The sequence below is a fragment of the Erinaceus europaeus genome, chromosome 1 (genome assembly GCF_950295315.1).
Source record: "Erinaceus europaeus chromosome 1, mEriEur2.1, whole genome shotgun sequence".
Taxonomy (NCBI): Eukaryota; Metazoa; Chordata; class Mammalia; order Eulipotyphla; family Erinaceidae; genus Erinaceus; species Erinaceus europaeus.
This window is the reverse complement of record NC_080162.1, coordinates 104,045,048-104,065,147: the sequence shown is the minus strand read 5'-3', so window position 1 is coordinate 104,065,147 and position 20,100 is coordinate 104,045,048. Positions and strand designations below refer to the sequence as shown.

Here is a 20,100-nt window from a genome sequence, read left to right as displayed (position 1 = left end):
TGAAATCGGTAAAAAGGGGTAGTGTAGAAAAGTTACCAGTCTTTTAGACTGATAATTTTCAAAATATATGATAATTTTCAAAATATACCAATTATGTATGGAAAGTTTTTATTACAAACCATTGAGATATAATTTTGTATTTTTAATTTGTAAAAATAAAGGATTGAATTTGTCCTTGCTCATCCAGTTTGACAATTGTTGAATAGTTTTATTTTTTCCTTCCTTTAAGATTAACAATCTTAAATCATCTTTTTCACAGAAGATTTAAATGTATCATGGGTGTGATAAAATGTTACTGATTTTGATGTCAATAATTTAAAATTTAGAGCATAGGACTCTTAGTTTACTTCATCTCAAAGTGTTAGCATTTATAATGTGCTTTAAATGTTTATGTTCACATAATATATTCCATTATTTTAATACATAAGGTTGTCAATTTTAATGTCATTTTAAATATTGAATAGGAAGGACTCATTTACATATAAGTAAATTGTACCTTGTAGAATGTGCTGATTCTTTTAGAGTATTTGTGAACATTACATACACTCTTTAGTACTCTTCCTTTCGAAACTGTAAGATTCCCTATTGGGGAATCACTAAAATTTTGTAAATAGAGCAACAGTTATGTGACCTTTTTTTTTTTTAATGTTATTCAATATCCAACTCTTCTGTTTGATACCTCTATACAAATTGACTGACTACACTACAGTTATTTTGACCACTTGCTTTTTAATGCTAACTATATAAAACTGATAGTCTACATAAATTTCAGATAAAAACTAGTAAGCTGTGTAAATTTTAGGTAAGATCTGATTATATAATAAAATATTGTCACCAAATATCACCTAATATTTTATTTTGCATTTTTTTGTAGGACAGTTTTTCTGCGGAAATAAATGCTGTGATGAAAAAGAAGGCTTAAAGAGTTGGGAAGTTAATTTTGGTTATATTGAGCATGGGGAAAAGAGAAATGCACTTGTTAAGTTAAGTAAGTTAACTTGAGTTATAATATGGTTGAGGAGGTTTATCTAATAACTTAAACTTTAAAGTACTTAAAGCAACTTAGAGTTGAGTTCAGATATTTTTTTATTAAATATTTATTTATTCCCTTTTGTTGCCCTTGTGGTTATTATTGTTGTTATTGATGACATCGTTCTTGGATAGGACAGAGAGAAATGGAGAGAGGAGGGGAAGACAGAGGGAGAGAGATAGACACCTATAGACCTACTTCACTGCTTGTGAAGTGACTCCTCCCCTGCAGGTGAAGAGCCAGGGACTTGAACCGGGGGCTCAAACCGGGATCCTTATGCCGGTCCTTGTGCTTTGTACCACCTGCGCTCAACCCGCTGCACTACCACCTTACTCCAGAGAAAAGTGTCTTTTCCTCAGGCTTTTCAAAAATCTCAAAAGAATTCCAGATCCTAAAATTTTTATGTGTTTATTATGGTTATATCTTGCTGAAACATTTCATTTTTTAAAAATTTATTCATTTATTTCCTTTTGTTGCCCTTGTTTTATTGTTGTAGTTATTATTATTGTTGTTGTTATTGGTGTCATTGTTGTTGGATAGGACAGAGAGAAATGGAGAGAGGAGGGGAAGACCTGCTTCACCACCTGTGAAGCCACTCCTGCAGGTGGGGAGCCGGGGATCAAACCAGTCCAGTCCTTGCACTTTGCACCATGACTCCCATTGCTAAAACATTTTTAATGCTGGGCATAAACCTATAGTTTGTAAAGAACATTTAATATTAGATCCTGGTGGTAGTGCACCTTGATTAATGTGCAAAGGACCTGGATTCAAACCCCCAACCCCCACCTGCAGGGGGAAAATCTGACAATCAGTGGTGTTATAGAATGTTTCAGCCAGATCACTGTCACCTCTTCCCCACAATTTGTTAATTCACAACAACTAGTTCCTGAGTTCCTCCTGGCATCACTCATGAGGATAAATCAATGTGAAGTGAAAGTAGGGCAAAAGAAGTTACAGTTGTGGAACTACTTGAAAAACTTTCCCTTAGAAAATTCTAGGTGCAGTGCACTTCTGAGAAATAACTGTCTCCATACTGTCACTGCTTATCTTTGATGTGAGACACATCTTAGTGCTGCTCAGGAAATACAATTTGCTTTAGAATAAACAGCTCATTTTTCTAAAGTAATGTTAGAGTATTTGCATTTTCTCAAGCATTTTAGTATTTTTCTTACATATCTGGAGTAGAGAGAATCTGGTTTTCATATTTATAGCAATGGAATATAAATAAAAACAAAATTTTGTGATATTAAACTGTAGAATAGTAATTTAGTTGTTAACAATTTGGTAATTTGGTGGCATATTTGTTTGTTTTTTCTCTTTTGTAGGGTTATGCCAAGAGTGTTCCTTTAAATTAAATTTTCACCACAGGTAATGTTTTTCTTTTAAAATGCCATTGTTAATGCTGATTGTGTTGGACTTAGCCGATTATCTTCACTATGTGTCTAAATGTATATATACTTAAATGGTTGATAGCTTAATTAGTTGCTTGTATAAATATCTACCATTATACTAGCAGGCCACATGGATCAGGGAATTAGAATTCACCATCCCCTAGTCTAGTTATGCAGCTAATAAGTAAATGTCAGAACTTCTATTCATTTATAAGAATATGACACCATCATATTCTTGGGGATTGTGTATTAAAGGAGTTTTTTGTAAGAAGATTCTTCTGCCTCATTGGTGACTTTTCACTGGAACCTATTCTTACAAAATAATGCACCTTGATACTGATTTAACATGCTACTGAGTAAAGTCTGTAGAAAGAGTGGAGAGGGCGGGGGTAGATAGCACAATGGTTATGCAAAGAGACTGTCATGCCTGAGGCTCCCGAGTCCCAGGTTCAATCCCCGACACCACCATAAGCCAGAGCTGTGCAGTGCTCTGGTGTTTAAAAAAAAAAGAGTGGGGAAAGGGTGCTCGTGTCCTGCAGTCTGCATAAGACCATGGTTGAAATAAGACCCCTGCTTATTTCTCTCAGTTTACTAGGCACTTAGTAGGGCTCTTCTTGAACCTTCACCTAGGACTCAGCTTTTTCATGTTTTGAAAGTGCTTGTGAAGAGCTTGGCATAATGCCTGCCATATTATAAGTCAAACTTGGTGGAGTCCCTGGTCAGACAAAAGTCTTAACTGTTATGATTGTGTAGGTCAGATTATATGTGCAAATAGCCATAGAAAGTCTTTCATTGGGAGTCAGGCGGTAGCGCAGCAGGTTAAGCGCACGTGGCAAACGCAAGGATCAGCAGTTCCAGCCCCCGATCCCCACCTGCAGGGGAGTCGCTTCACAGGTGGTGAAGCAGGTGTCTATCTTTCTCCCTCTCTGTCTTCCCCTCCTCTCTCCATTTCTCTCTGTCCTATTCAACAATGACGACATCAATAACAACAATAATAACTACAACAATAAAACAACAAGGGCAACAAAAGGGAAAATAAATACATATATATAAAAAAGAAAGTCTTATTTTTTCCCCTAACAAGCTTAAAAAATCTTTTTTTAAAAACTTTTTACTAGTGATTTAATAATGATTAACAATATTATAAAGACAATGGAGGTATAATTCAATACAGTTTCCACTACCAGAGTTTTATCCATTAAGTTCTGCAATTTCTTAAAGTGTATAGGCATAGAAATTAAGAAAAAAATAAATTTATAACACAAGTAGAACCTGAACTGGAATTGGTGTATTGCACCAAAGTAAAAGACTCTGGGGTGGGTGGGTGGGGAGAATACAGATCCAAGAAGGATTACAGAGGACCTAGTGGGGGTTGTATTGTTATATGGAAAACTGGGAAATGTTATGCATGCACGAACTATTGTATTTACTGTCCAATGTAAAACATTAATTCCCCAATAAAGAAATTTAAAAAACCATTATTATAATTAATGTTTCCTATCAAAAATTAAAATCAATTTAATTCTTCAAGTAGATTTTTAAAGATAACTTGAACAGCCTAAACTTAAGTTTCTTCCCCTTTCCATCAGTGATGCTGAAAAACACCAGCATAATTTTTGACCTTGGTTTTCTTACTCTTTCAAAATTGAAATGATTTATATGAAAGAGGCAGGAATGTGGTTACTTCTTAAAGAGTAGTATAGTTTCATGAGATTTCATGTTAGTATATTAATATGGAAGTAAGTTGCTTATAATCCTCCATTGCATGTCTCAATCCTTAGTCTCAGCATTAAAAGTAAAGTATTTGATTTATTTATTTCTACTCCCTTTCTTAAATCAGTTAAAGTTAAATGCCTGCCAACATGGTGTTGACAATCATGTAAACAAGTCTATAGCACTAAATAATGGTTTAAAGTCAGTATATGATTTAACAGAAAGCCCTGACATTCTTATTGTATTATATTTTTACTATATTTCTTTATTCACTGGAAGAAGTTAACGTTTACTAATGGTTCAGAATTTCTTCTATGTGCTGTTTGCTAAGACTATGTGCATATTAATTATGTGAAAGGAAATGAGATTTTATTTTAAGTGGTGAACAAAGGGACAAAATGAGAAATATTATGACTTGTATTTTTGCTGAGGTTGATAAGCAGAACTTAGAAAAATTGTTCTTTGTTTTAGAGTGTCTAGGTGTCATTACCTCATAGAATTGTCTTAATATATTGTAATAACCTGAATGTTTATAGACAAAGGAGTCCTTACTATGTAAATTATATTTATAGCTTAAGTATTTTAACTGATTCAGTTATTATTTTGGCTCACCATTTTTTTAAGTTAAAAAAAACTTAGCTTTAACTGTATATTGTTCAATATAAAGGAGAAAAGAAGTCAAGTCAAAAAAAAGAAAGGATAAAACCAATAAAGATTACGAAGAGTCACCACATAAAAGATCTAGATTATCATCTACAGAAGAGACAACTAAGAAAAAGGATAAAGGTAAAGGGGGCTAAGGGGTTAAGATATAATACCTACTTAACATTGCTGAACACAAAATTTAATCTTCCATGTGTCTTATAGATGGAATTTAATTGGTGAACACACTTAGAGTTATGTTTTATAACAGTTGAAAGCAAACTGACTTGAAAATTTAGATGTAAATTTGTAATAAAGTTTAAGAACAAGATTAGGTTTTTTTTTATATTTATTTTCCCTTTTATTGCCCTTTTTTTTCAGTTTTGACTTATTTTTGACAGGTCATATAGTATTGCAAATGACATTCTTTTCTTGAAGGTTAATTATTCTTTTCTGAATAATTTAAATTTGTTTTTGGTAGAGACAGGGAAATTGAGAGGAGAGGGGGCAAGTAGAGAGGGAGAGAGAGAGAGACAACTGCAGCCCTGCTTCACCACTCAGGAAGCTTCCACCCTGCAGGTGGGGACCAGGGACTTGAACCCAGTCCTTGTGCACTGTAATGTGTGTACTCAGCTGGGTCCTGCAAATAATGTTCTAATTACTGACCTTTTTTTTTTTTGTCACTTAAACAACTTAACTATCTGGAATAAATCATTGATCTTCATGAGTTCTATTTTATGTAATTAAAGTGGGGAGTGACATGAATGTATGAATATACTGCTTGAATTTCTATATATATTTGATTTTATATTTTTGTGTAAAACAGTATATAACCTATAATGCTAGGGTTTTAATTTTCATGGTTTGTATAGTTTTGTCACTAATTTATGAGTTTGAAATGATAGATTGGTGTATGTGTGTCCTCACAACCTATCGTGGTACTATGCTTATATACCAAATTCACAACCTCTTCTCCCTTAGTATTTATTAAACTCTCTAAACTTTGATTTCTTGTAAAACCATCGTGACCATAATATCCTGTAGTAGTATCATACGATTGTTTAGAAGTTAAAGCAGTACCTGTAGTAGCTTCAGTTATCTACTTTGACGGTTATTTCTAATTACTTTTTGAGCTTGTGAGTCCATGAATAGGGTGAATTACATTCAGGCTGAATGTCATATCTTTGGACAGGAGAGGGCGCCCTTGCTCCATCTATGAAGATTATTGTCTTAGTCTTAACATGCATGTTTAAAAGTATATATTAACACCAACTTGATAAAATTGACAGAGGAGAATATTTTTATTCCTTTTTTTTTTTTTTGGCCTCCAAGGCTATGGGGCTCAGTGCCTGCACTACAAATCCACTGTTCCTGTGGCCATTCTCCCCCCCTTTTTTTTTTTGGATAGGACAGAGAGAAATTAAGAGATGAGGAAGATAGGGAGTGAGAAAGATAGACACCAGCAGACCTGCTTCCCTGTTTGTGAAGTGACCTCCCTATAGGTGAGGAGCCAGGGGCTCCAACTGGGATCCTTGCATGGGTCCTTGCACTTCGTAGTATGTGCATTTAACCCAGTGTGCCACTGCCCCCCCCCCCCATGTTTTTATTCTGTTGAGAGTGAAGGCTATAGTTCTTATTTTTAACTTCTATACTATATAATAGAAAATGACAACATTTTTTAAAACTATTTTTGAAGACTGTCTTTTATATTTATTTTCCCTTTTGTTGCCCTTGTTATTTTATTCTTGTTGTAGTTATTATTGTTGTTGTTGGATAGGACAGAGAGAAATGGAGAGAGGAGGGGAAGGCAGAGAGGGGGAGAAAAAGATAGATACCTGCAGACCTGTTTCACTGCCTGTGAAGCGACTCCCCTGCTGGTGGGGAGCCAGGGGCTCGAACCAGAATCCTTACTCTGGTCCTCACGCTTTGTGCCACTTGCGATTAACCCACTGCACTACCGCCCAACTCCCCTCGGTACAATTTTCTAGTCATCATTATTTTATTGGGGACGGGGAGGGGGAGCTAGAGACAGAGAAGAGAGATACCACACTGCTGCTCCATCAACCATGAAATCCCCTTGCCTGAGCCCAGGCCTCATACATAGTAGGACCTGTACTCTGCTGGGTAACCTCTCTTCCGTCTCCTGCAATTTTGCTGTTCCAAGTGTGATTTTTCTGGCATTGTCTGAAACAGATGGTCTCTGACTCTTTAAATGTCTTGAATTACAACTGCACTTTAACAGATCCCTGGAATGATTCTAACTTGAGAAGCACTGCTCTATATCATGTACCTATTCCGTTTTTATTAGAATACTTCTCGGAAAACAGGCCCCAATATAGTCCAAAGTAATCCTTTGTGCTTCACATACTTGTAACTGCTAGCAGGTTTCTCTTAGCATTTAAGCCAAATCTCTAGGCTTCTTGCCTTTGGTTTTATGTAGTATCATTAGGTATCCAGAATAGGACTCTATTTTACATATAGACATTTGAAAATAGATCCATCTTCACTTTCTCTCATATGTAACAATACAGTCTTTTTTTAAAATACATATTTATTTATCCTTTTGCAGCCCTTGTTGTGGTTATTGATGTTGTTGTTGTTGGATAGGACAGAGAGAAATGGAGAACGGAGGGGAAGACAGAGAAGGGGAGAGAAAGACACCTGCAGACCTGCTTCGCCGTCTGTGAAGCAACTCTTCCTGCAGGTGGGGAGCCAGGGGCTCGAACTGGGATCCTTACACCGTTCCTTGCACTTTGCGCCACCTGTGCTTAACCTGCTGCACCACAGCCCGACTCCCAACAATACAGTCTTTTAAGAGAAGAAGACGGGGGGTTGGGCGGTGGCACAGTGGGTTAAGCGCATGCGGCACAAAGCTCAAGGACCGGCTAAGGATCCCGGTTCGAGCCCCCAGTTCCCCACCTGCAGGCGAGTCGCTTCATAGGCAGTGAAGCAGGTCTGCAGGTGCCTATCTTTCTCTTCCCCCCTCTGTCTTCCCCTCCTCTCTTCATTTCTCTCTGTCCTATCCAACAACGAACAACATCAATGATGGTAATAATAATAACCACAACGAGGCTAGGGCAACAGAAGGAGGGAACAATGGCCTCCAGGAGCGGTGGACTCATGATGCAGGCACTGAGCCCAGCAATAACCCTAGAGGAGGAAAAAAAAAAAAATGAGAAGAATACAAGACTGTGAGTTGAGCATTTTTAAGACTGTCATCAAGTTAGATTATTGGGAAGAATTCTGTTTACAGCTACAATTGTTGGACTACCACAAGGTATTCTTAATAAAATAATAACTGTATCCTTTTCAGGACATTCATCCTCAAAGAAATCAGAAAATTCTACAAGTAGTAAGTATCAAGGCTTTTTTCCCCCCTTTGTTCGTTTGTTTTTGCAGTGATGGGGCCTCAGACATGCTTGGCCAGGGCTACTTCTTCATTTAGAGAGACACTGAGTGAGGGAGAGACATCTTAGTGCATGCAGGAGTGTCCCTCGGTGATCCAGCACGCTTCATCTTGTGCCAGGGCTCAGACGTGGGCTATGCACATGACAGGACACTGACCTACCTAGTGAGCTATCTTCCCGGCCCTCTCCTATGTTCTAAATAAAGACATATGTATAATTGGACTTATTTGCAATTTGGCCTTTTCATAAATTGCGACTTGCTCTTGATGTGTTAGTTTTGTTTTTTTTTAACAGGGTGAAAAAAGTTTGATTTCTTCAATAATTTAGAACATAGAAAAGTTTCTTTAAAAGGACAAAGTATTGCTTTTTTTTCATTAAATGGGGTGAATACTCATTTTCACATTAGAGAGTGTGAAGGCAGAAACAGAAAAAAATTGAAATGGACGAGGAAGTAGTGAAGTAGGTTTAGGTTTAAGAAATATTGGTTTGTACTGTACATGACTGAGTTACTATCTCTGGTACTTGTTTTTTGGATTCAGACCTATGAGTATTGTTGTGTATAGAAAATAAAGTGTTGGTATTGTATTACTTCTGGTTAATTATCTAATAAACTCTGTGACTTTAATTACACTGTATTTAAAGCATGCTAAATTTTCCTATATATATGATACCAGTTTTGCTTTATTGGGTGGTGAATGGTTGACCGTATAGTCTTTACCGCAAAGGCAAGCTTCTCATCTCTGCTTGATAGGTGTCTAGGAGACACAACAGGACCTCAGTGACCCCTCATCCTGTCCCTATCCCTCTTTCCCCAGAATCCTTTGCCTTGTTGGACTACACCACACCCAGTCCAAGTTTCACCTTGTGTTTTTTCCCTTAATTGTTCTATATTCTTAAGTTCTACCTATCAGGCAGATCATTACTATTGGTCTTTCTCTTTCTGGCATGTCTCACTCAACATGACACCTTCAAGTTCTGATGAAGATATTACAAATGAGATGGCCTCATCACTTTTGATAGCTGTATAGTATTCCATGTGTATATGTACCACAAATATGTATATATATCATTACTATTTAATATATATATTATTTATTTATTTGTTGGATAGAGACAGAAAGAAATTGAGAGAGGGGAGAGATAAGGAGGGAGAGAGACAGAGAGATACTACCACCACTGTAGGTGGGAACCGGAGGATGAACCTGGGTTCTTGTGTATTGTAACATGTGCATTCAACTGGGTGCACCACCACCTGACTCTACTATGCACCAAAATTTTCTTAGCTATTCATCTGCCATTGGGTTGTTTCCAAGTTTGGACTATTACAAACTGCAGCTATGAGCATTGGTGTGCATAAGATAGGTGTTTTCATTTCCTCTGATAAATCCCCAGAAGAGGGATGGCTGGGTCATAAGGTGGGCCTATAGTCGTGTTCTGATGAATCTCTGGACTGTTTTCCATAGGAGTTGGATCAATTTTTTTTTTTTTTTTAAATATTTATTTTATTTATTTATTCCCTTTTGTTGCCCTTGTTGTTTTACTGTTGTAGTTATTATTGTTGTTGTCGTTGTTGGATAGGACAGAGAGAAATGGAGAGAGGAGGGGAAGACAGAGAGGAGGAGAGAAAGACAGACACCTGCAGACCTGCTTCACCGCTTGTGAAGCGACTCCCCTGCAGGTGGGGAGCCGGGGTTCGAACCGGGATCCTTATGCCGGTCCTTGTGCTTTGCGCCACCTGCGCTTAACCCGCTGCGCTACAGCCCGACTCCCGGAGTTGGATCAATTTATAGGCCCACCAGCAATGTAGGAGAGTCCTCCCCCCACCCCTAAGCCTCTCCAACAGTTGGGGTTTCTGTCTTTTCTAATGTGTGACATTCTCACAGATGTAAAGTAGTATCTCGCTTTTATTTTTATAAACCTGCTCATTGGTGACTTTGAGCATTTTTTTCATACATCTGTTGGCCCTTTGGATCTCTTTTTTGGAGAAGATTCTGCCCATGTCTTCCTCTCATTCTTCAGTGGGTTGTTTGTCTTCTTGAATTTTGGTGAGTTCATTGTCTATTTCAGTTATCAGTTACTCTGTCCAATGTATGACACATGAAGATTTTTCTCCTGCTGTGTGTGTGTGTGTGTTTGGGGGCCGTATCTCTGTTATGATGGTGACTACATCAATTTGATGTAGTCCCACTGGTTTATTTTTGCTTTTTTTCCCTTTCCTTGCAATAGGATTTGAATCAGTGACAATGTTATGAAAACTTATATGAAAAGAGTTTTGCCTGTTTTTCCTGAGTATTTGAAAGTTTCTAGCCTAACTTCTAAATCTTTGACTCATTTGAAGGTTACTTTTGTATATGATAAAATGTGGTCATCCAATTTTATTCTTCTTCATGTTTCAACCCAATTTTTCCTGATGCCATTTGTTGAATAGTTTCTTCTTTCTGCATTTGATGTTTTGGGCTCCCTTGACAAAAATTAGATGTTCACAGGTATGGGGACTGATTTTGGGACTCTTAATTGTATTCCACTGGTCTGTGATGCCAGCTTTATTATTTTTACACTATCATTCTAAAACAGTTTAATGACATATAAAATATACAATAAAATAAGATTTTGAAGATGAAACTGGAATAATGGAAAAAGGTAGGATATCAAAGTAATGCTAGATATAGAATTAATCCAGACAAATGTTTTCCCGAAGCCTGCATGATTATGAAAAATCTTGTTATTTCCACCTTCCATTTCTAGTTGGCTAACAGTTATCTCTTACCTCTATTTGACACATGTATTATTAAAGTCAAATCCTTGAAGAAAGTCTCAAAGTTGGATTTGTCTAATAGCTGCTCTGCCAGCTGTAACATCAAGTGGTTTAGTTGTGATAGTTACTGGATCTCACTAATGGGCCTGTGATATCCTACTGCGCAGATAGAAAACTGATACCCAGGGATTTGTGTAAATTGCTTCATGTCGAATAGTTAACAGCATAACTGGAATTAAATAAAGGTTCATAACTCTAAAGTTTATGCCTTTTTACCCATATCAGTAATAACTGCTCATCAATGAATAAAATAAATCCACTCTTTTTACCCCAGTTCTTACAGATACTTTATGTATGTATACATGAAATGAACTGATTTTTGTCAGAATAAAATTGATATAAAGAGACTTACTTAGTATTGGGCCATAATCAAAGTCAAATGAGACAGCATACTTGTACTTGATAACCTGTAACTTTTATTGTTATGCCAGAGAAAAGGAAAATACTAGATGAACTTGGAGCACATTTTGCATTTGCTTAGAATTGATTAGGTCAAAAGTTAAGTCTGTAAAAATATCTGACCTGCCCATTTGTTATGATCAGTGGAAACTTCCAGTTCAAAAACTTAGGTATCATATATCTCTTGCAAAACTACAATAGGCCCACTCTCATTATTCAAAGTGTGTAAGGAAAATGGTATAGAGTTTGTAAACCACTCTAAACATAAGTAATAATCATAAGGGAATGGTTTGCCACATTATGAAACATTCTCAGAAAAGAAAAACAGTCCATTGGGCAGCTAGGGAGATAACATAATGGTTATGCAAAAGACTCATGCCTGAGGCTTTGAGGTCCCAGGTTCAATCCCCAACACCACCATAAGCCAGAGCTGAGAAATGTTCTGGTCTCTCTGTCACTGTCTCTCCCTCTCCCTCTCTTTCTTTCTGTGTCTATCTTGAAATGTTCTGGTAGTCTCTCTGTCTCTCCCTCTCCCTCTCCTCTTTCTTTCTGTGTCTCTCATTTAAAATAAACAACTTTTTTAAAAGAAACTTTAAAAAAGCCCACTGGGCCAGTAAGATAGTTCACCTGGGGGGCGCGCGCGTGCGCAAATACACACACACACACACACACACACACACACACACACACACACACCTCTTTGTTCCTGTGGTGGTCTTTCTTCCCCTGTGTCTAGGCTTTTCTTTTTTCCATCTGAAAAAGTTGGCCTAGAGTAGTGAAACTCCAGAGATGACCAGAAAAAAACCAAAAAAACAAAACAAAACAAAAAAAGGGTGGGAAGGAGTACAAAAATTATATTATCACATGTTCCACTTGAGACACTGCTAATTCTGATGCTGGCTGTCACTGAGTAGGATTCTTGTTGTTCCCCTGGCTTTACAGTTTCATCATCTTTATATGGAGATCATTAAACATACAAAACCTCTCCCCTTTATTTTATTTTGCCATTTTGTTAGAATTGGTGCCAGAATAAATTCAGTTAGAATCAAAGTTCAGACACACATGTTGTCTCAAGGATCAAAGTCCAGCAGGTAAGGCCTAGATCCACCATGGCAAATCAATTTTATTTTTGTGCTGTATTTAACTAAGGGATACCCCAGATTGAAGGCCAAATTCATGCCAGGTTTTTTGCTTTTGTTTTTGTTTTTATATTAATGTTCATTATTGGAGAGAACTCATTTGCTAATGTAGTTACTTTCTGGCATATACTTTTATTGTCTGACAACATAATTTTCAGCATTTCATCATCTTAGCTAATATAGGTTCATCTATTTTTTCATATTTTTAAGTTGAAGTATATTTATTGTTTTTACTGATTTAAAAGTAATACATAATCTTTGCTTGCATTACAAAAAAGTTAGATATGATTAGACTCACTGATAGTATGACCTCTGTTAGTTTATTTTTTTATTTTTTATAATTTTTATTTATAAAAAGGAAACACTGACAAGAACCATAGGATGAGAGGGGTACAACTCCACACAATTCCCACCACCAGAACTCTGTATCCCATCCCCTCCCCTGATAACTTTCTTATTCTTTGTCCCTCTGGGAGTATGAACCCAGGGTCATTATGGGGTGCAGAAGGTGGAAGGTCTGGCTTCTGTAATTTCTTCCCCGCTGAACATGGGCGTTGACTGGTCTATCCATACTTTCAGCCTGTCTTTCTCTTTCCCTAGTGGGGCGGGGCACTGGGGAAGCAGGGCTTCAGGACACATTGGCAGGGTTATCTGCCAGGGAAGTCCAGTTGCCATCACGGTAGCATCTGGAACCTGGTGGCTGAAAGAATAGTTAATATATAAAGCCAAACAAATTGTTGACTAATCATGAACCTAATGGCTGGATTAGTGCAGATGAAGATTTGGGGGTCTCCGTTTTGTAGATAGTAGGCCTATTTTAGGTATATTCCAAAGGGCCCATGACTATGCTAGTTTTTTTTTTTTTTTCCTCCTGATCCTGACATCTGATATGCAGGTGGACCCAAGTTATTTTCTGGGGAGATGATGCCATGGCTGGAAAAAGGACCAGAAAGCTGGATCAGGGAAGAGAGTAGCTCCCAAATATGGGAAAGGTGTATAAATATTGTTGGCTGTAAACCCCATTGATTTGATGTGATCTGGGGCCCATATTTAGTTTTAATTGGTCTTTATAAACTTGTCACACATATAATTACCATAGATAGAAATAGATGCAAGTAGAATGACTACATAGGTGAACGTATTAACATATGTGAACATATTAACATATACTTTATATAATATCTTTATATATCCACCTGTATTATTTTAGACATAAATCAGGTTATATTGTATATGTTTTCTGTAACTTTAATAACTTCATATGTAGCACAGATATTTTCTGTGGTTATACATAGACATGCTAATTTTTTTAACAACTATGTACTATTTATTTAACCAGTCTTTAACCCAGAGTTGGTGGGGATTTGGGTTATTTTTGTTGTTTTATTACACAGTGAACATCTTTGTACTTATATCTGAGGTACTTATTTACTCTGAGTAAATAATCAAATACCTAAAAGTTGCATTGATGACCAAATAATGCATGCATTTAGAACTGACCTATACTAGCATATTTTCCTGAAGAAAAATCGGATTTTAAAGAATGTGTGGAATATTTATTTCCTTGTTGAAAACAGTCTTCTAAGTAATGTAATCAGCATTAATTATTTACAATTTTTGATCAGTAGTTTTTATAATTTAAGTAAGCAGCTATACATACTAGTTTAATTAATGAAATCCTAGTTTTAATGTTAACATGCTTTATAAAAATCTTGAGCTGTGGGGATCTGTTATATCCAGTTGAGCACACACATTACTATGTGCAAGGGGACTGGGTTCAAACCCCTGTTCCCCACCTGCAGGGGAGAAACTTCACCAGTAGTGAAGTAGGTCTGAAACTGCCTCTCTTTCTCTCTCCGTCTCCCTTCAATTTCTCTTTGCCCTATCTAATAAAAAATAAAAAGAAAGAAAGAAAGAATAATAAAAAAGAATAATAAAAAAAATTAATAAAAATAATAATAATAAATAAAAAGAAAGAAATAAAAAATAAAGAAAGAAATAATAAAAATAAAAAAGAAAGAAAGAAATAAAAAATAAATAATAAAAATAATAAAAATAAATAATAATAAATAATAAAAAAATAAAGAAAGAAATAAAAAATAAAAATACCCTATCTAATAAAAAATAAAAAGAAAGGAAGAAAGAATAATAAAAAATAAAAAGAAAGAAAGAAAAATAACCGCCAAGAGCACTGGACTCATTATGCTCCGGTGATAATCCTGGTGGCAATAAAAAAAAAAAAAAAAACAATAAAAAGAGAATCCTAAACCAGAGACAACTAAGTAACAACAACAACAAAAAGGATTACTTTGTAAGAGTTAACATTGAAATTGTACTTTAACTTAAGAGAAGTTCCCTGATGAGACTGCAAATCTTTGCTGTTTTTGCTAAGACTCTTTGGCATATCTCAACTTCGTGTATATGTGTATCTTTTTTCCACTTTATTGGGGGAGTTAATGGTTTACCATACAGTTGTTGACACAGTGTGAGAATAATGCCAAAGTGTTTTGTTATATAACTGTCTCTGATAGGTGCCTGCAAAAATGCTGGCTCCCCCAACATAGGTCCTTTTCCCCATCATGCACCAGGACCCCCAACCCTCCTCCATTCCCTTCTTCCCCAGAGTCCTTTGCTTTGGTGCAGTACACTCACTCAGTCCAAGTTTCACTTTTGTATTTTGACCATGTTTATTAACTTCCAACTCTGAGTGCTATCACCTGGTCTGCATCCTTCTCTTGTTAACAGCTGAGTAGTATTCTATTGTGTCTATATACTGCGACTTTCTCAGCCTTCATCTGTCATTGGACACCTTGGTTGCCTCCAACTTTGGACCACTACAAATTTTATTGCTATGAACATAGGTTTACATAGGTCTCTTCAGATAGGTGTGTTTATTTCCTTTGGTTCTTTAGCCCTAGGAGAGGAACTGCCAGGTCACAGGGTAGGTCTGTTTCTAACCTTCTGAGAGGTCTTCAGACTATTTCTCATGAGTTGGACCAGTTTACATGTTCACCAGCACCGTAGCGTTCCTTTACCCTTACAGCCTCCCCAACAGTTGGAGTTTCTGACATTTCTGGTGTATGACATTCTCTCAGGTACAGATTGGTATCTTGTCTTTATTTGCATTTCCCTGATCATTAGTGATTTTGAATATTTTTTTCATATTTCTGTTGGCCCTTTGGATTTCTTCTTTGGTGAAGATTCTGTCCTTGTCCTTTCTCCCTTTTCTAGTGATTTGTTTTTATCTGTTGCTGAGTTTGGTGAGTTCCTTGTGTATTTTGGTTATTAGCCCTTTATCTGGTGCATGGCATATAAAGATTTTCTCCCATTCCACAGGGAGGCTTCTTATCTTGGTGTTGATACCTTTTTGCGGCACAGAAACTTTTCAGTTTGATGTCGTCCCATGGTTTATTTTTGCTTTTGTTTTTCTGGCAGTTGAACTTGAGTTATACAAGATGCTTTTAAAGCTTCTACTGAAAAGCATTCTGACAGTGTTTTCCTTTAAGTATTTGATGATCTCTGGCCTAATGTCCAAGTCTGATTCATTTGGAGCTTACTTTTGTATGTAGTGATATGTAGTGGTCCAGTTTTATTCTGCACACTTCAACTCAATTTGCCAACTATTTGTTGGACTGATTGTTCTTTCTCTACTTAATGTTTTGGACCCTCTTATCAAAAATTTGATGCCTGTAGGTGTGGTGGCTTATTTCCGAGTTTTAAATTCTGTTCTACTGGTCTGTGTGTCTATATTTGTTCCAATACCAGGCAACTTACCCCCCCTTTAAAAAAAAAAAACACTTATTGGTATGGATTAATTGAGTTAAATTTCCACAGAGCCATTGAAGTTGAAACTACACCACAGTCAAACATAATGTTAATTCCATTGATGAGTACTTGAATGTGTTTTAAATATAATACTTACATTTTTTTTAAAAAAATCTTTTAAATCAATAGAACACTCTGATGAAGAAGAAAGTGCCTCAGAATCTGAGCTTTGGAAAGGCCCACTACCAGAGACAGATGAAAAATCACAGTAAGTCTTAATATCAGTCGATAATGCATATATAACATTTTATGAAAAAAAAAAAACCCTAAAATGTATTATTTGATTTGCTGGCAACCACGTTGTGGAAGATGTGAAACTGTACCCCTGTGACAGTAGTCATGTGAACCGACTAGTAAAGTCGGTTAGTAAAGTGATAAGAAAATGATTTTTAAAAAAAATCTGGGGGAGTCGGGCGGTAGCGCAGCAGGTTAAGCGCACATGGCGCAAAGCAGCGACGACATCAATAACAACAACAATGAAAAACAAGGGCAACAAAAGGGAAAATTAAAAACAAATCTACTGCAATTTGCTGTTAGAGAGAATGCCAATTAATGGGATCCCATTGTGAATCCCTGACCCTACCCCCCAAAAAAATTTCCTAAAAGAGACAGGTAGTCAGTCAGTCCACCTTGATTTTCTGTCCTCAAAAGGAAAATAACTTGCATCCATTTAATACTCTTAGCTCCTCTTTCATGCAGGACTTTTTTTTTTTTTTTCCTTTTCATTTTACACATATGGAAACTGGCCCCAAAGAAGTTAAGTAACTTGCTCACCCAACTACAAAGAGACAGAGCTAGTAATGAAACACTGCCTGGCTTCACCACCCCTTCTGGTATGAGCACTAACACATAGTACTTCGTTTAATATGATCTTTATAGTATCTAACACATTGCAATCTAATTTTCTTTCAGAGTTCTCTCTCTCTCTCTCTCTTTTTAAGGTTTAACTCTTACTCTTAAGAAATACATGCTATATTTACCATTCCCAGAGTAGTAAAAACCTGCAGGCTAAGTAATTTTTTCTTTCCTGAGGTTAAGATTATTTTTTCTTAATAATAGTTTTTCCTAAGCTCATTTCTCAATCAGTTGATAGTTTGAAATGAAAAAATAAATAGGGAATCTGTATGGTCACTGAAAAAAATTAAGGGAAACAATAACATTTTACAAGTTATTTCAACATAAAATGTTGGGAAGTAAATGCATCTAGTGAATGGTGCCAACATATAAATCATCTTCATTTGGGGCTGGGTGGCGCGCCTGGTTAAGTGCACATGTTGCAATGCTCAATGTCCTTGGTTCGAGCCCCTGGTCCCCACCTATGAAGGGACAGCTTTGCAAGTGGTGAAGCAAGGTTGCAGTTGTCTCTCTTTCTCTCTCCCTCTCTATTACCCTTTTCCCTCTCTATTTCTGGCTGTCTCTATGCAGTAAATAAATAAAGATAAAAAAGCTAAAAAAAATCTTCATTTTACATAGTCTAATTATAGAATATTTAGAAACTAATGATTGATAGCGAGTCATGAAATATATTGATATATAGAAGAGTCAACAAATATGTTTAGGGGCCAGGCAGTGGTGCACCTGATTAAGTGCACACATTACAATGTGCTAGGATCTGGATTCAAGCCCCTGGTCCCCACCTGCAGGGGAGAAAGCTTCATGAGTGGTGAAGCAGGTCTGCAGGTGTCGCTCTGTCTATCTCCTGCACTAATTTCCCCTCCTCTCACAATTTCTGTCTCTATTCAAAATAAATAAATAAAGATTTAAAAAATTAAAAAAAAACCAAATATGTTTAAAATATGTAACCCATTATTTTTCTCTAATTGTTGATTTTAATAAATACATATACTTTTTCTTTAAAATAGGGAAGAAGAATTTGATGATTATTTTCAAGATTTATTTCTGTGAGATGGAGAAAGAAAATGAACCTACATTTCTTGATGTGAAAGTATACTTTAAAATGCTTCACAAAAATGGTATTTGTAAGTTATGGCTTGAGTTGTTTGTCACTGAAAATAAAAGTCTTATCCTCAGGATTTCAGATGCTTTGTAAAGTCATTGGTTCTATTACAGATACTTTTCTTCATCCATTATGCATTTTTTCCCAACAACTTTGTTAGGAAAATGATATAGAGATTCCATTGTTCTTACATTTTATACGGATTTTTTTTCCTACTGATTTTATAGTTATTGTCTCTGGCCTTACTTACTTTAAATAATTAGAATTATAGGGGTCTCAGAAAACTTATATGTGTTATAGTATATGGACCTGGGTTCAAGGCCCCACTTCCCACCTGCAGGAGAAAAGCTTCACAAATGGTGAAACAGTGCTATAATCTCTCTCCCCATCTCCCTATTTCCTCTCAATTTCTTTATTTCTCTACCCAAATAAACATTTTTTAAAAATAGCCTCTGTTGAAATCCTTACAAATCACCTTTGATAGTGAAGTTCTCTTATAATTAAGTCACATGCTTGTTAATAATGCATAATATATTTTGAATAATTTAACTTGCATTAAATTATTGACATGAAAATTATTCTTAGTTACACGTAACAAATGATTGCTTTCTGACTTATTGAGGATGGAGGAATAGGCTAAGAATGAAAACAGCTTATAAAATGCAAAAAATAGTGTTTTCACTCTACTATAAATATAGGGTAAAATTTAGTGGAAAGGTAAGCGTTTTAAGGAGGATAATATTTGACATCCTTTTGTTTTTGTGTGTCCTGTATAGTATTTAGGTGCAATATGCATTCTGCACTGTGTATTCACATGAAGACATATTGATGAGACATTTTTAGCTCAGCAAGGGGTTTGAGGCATGAATCAAAATTATTAATTTTATAGACCAAATTGTGTCCTCTCTCAAATTACGCTGTTTAAATTTTAACCACCAGTACCTCAGTGACTGGAAACAGGGCAGATAAAATGAGGTCATGTGAGAGGGTCATGTGAGAGGGTCCTAATTCAATATGACCAGTGTCCTTACTATGAACATGTAAATCAGACATAGACACAGGCTGAAGGAAACCTGTGTGAAGTCAGAAGGAGATGATAATCTCTCAGCCTTCAAAGAAGGCCTTACAAGAAACTAAGCCTGCCAGCACCTTACTCTCCAACTTCCAGGACACAATCCGATCTGTAATGTGTTATGTTAGTCCTAGTTTAGGAGTACACATATGAACTTTCAGGTCCTGGTGCATGATGGTATAGGAGAGAGGCTAGGGGTGAGAGTGTCTTGCAGAAAATAGAAATTTTACACATGTACCAACAACTGTATTTACTGTAAACCATTAATATCCCCCCCAATAAAATGAAATAGAAACAAATTGGCACCAAAATACAACTTTTTTTTTTTTTTGTATTGCACATTTGTTGAACTTTATTTTGTCCCTAGGGTTCTCTAGTATGTTTTCTTTTGAGTATTACAAGGAATAGTTTTCCTGAAGATCCTCTTATCCTGTACTTAATAGTTTGCTGAATGAAATTTTCTGAAGTTCTTTTGAATGTTTTGTTTTTCTTCAAGAGTATAAACAGCATTAGGAATTTGAACCAGTTGGATAATATTATAACATTAGACATGTTTTCGATTTTTTGTTACCACCACCACCACCACTACCTCCACCTCCTGAATCTTCAGCAACTAGTAAAAAGGAGAAAAGGAGTATTATTAGCGATCAGTGGATACAAATATTTTTATTTTAACACTCAAGATGTTAGCTTCAACTTTACAGCCCAAT

The 20,100-nt window shown here is 36.2% G+C and overlaps 2 protein-coding genes across 6 annotated transcripts in view; one reads left to right on the top strand and one right to left on the bottom strand.

The window, feature by feature from the left end:
- LOC103107945 (protein FRA10AC1) overlaps positions 1–18,766 on the top strand; it is a 37,173-nt gene extending 18,407 nt beyond the window's left edge. For 4 of the 5 annotated variants that reach the window (XM_060192135.1, XM_060192123.1, XM_060192131.1 and 1 more), the window contains exons 10-14: positions 875–988; positions 4,802–4,920; positions 8,090–8,128; positions 16,491–16,569; positions 18,224–18,766. In XM_060192135.1, coding sequence (XP_060048118.1) covers positions 875–988; positions 4,802–4,920; positions 8,090–8,128; positions 16,491–16,569; positions 18,224–18,411 — 539 coding nt within the window. In that variant the 3' untranslated portion in view covers positions 18,412–18,766. Of the gene's footprint in view, positions 1–874; positions 989–2,355; positions 2,399–4,801; positions 4,921–8,089; positions 8,129–16,490; positions 16,570–18,223 lie in introns of all 5 variants that reach the window. The other variant, XM_007516783.3, reaches the window with a different exon arrangement.
- A 1,096-nt stretch (positions 18,767–19,862) lies between these two features.
- The window catches only part of PDE6C (phosphodiesterase 6C), a 59,345-nt gene continuing 59,107 nt past the window's right edge, over positions 19,863–20,100 (bottom strand). Inside the window, exon 22 of the mRNA XM_007516784.2 lies at positions 19,863–20,003. Coding sequence (XP_007516846.1) covers positions 19,927–20,003 — 77 coding nt within the window. The 3' untranslated portion in view covers positions 19,863–19,926. The remainder of the gene's footprint in view (positions 20,004–20,100) is intronic.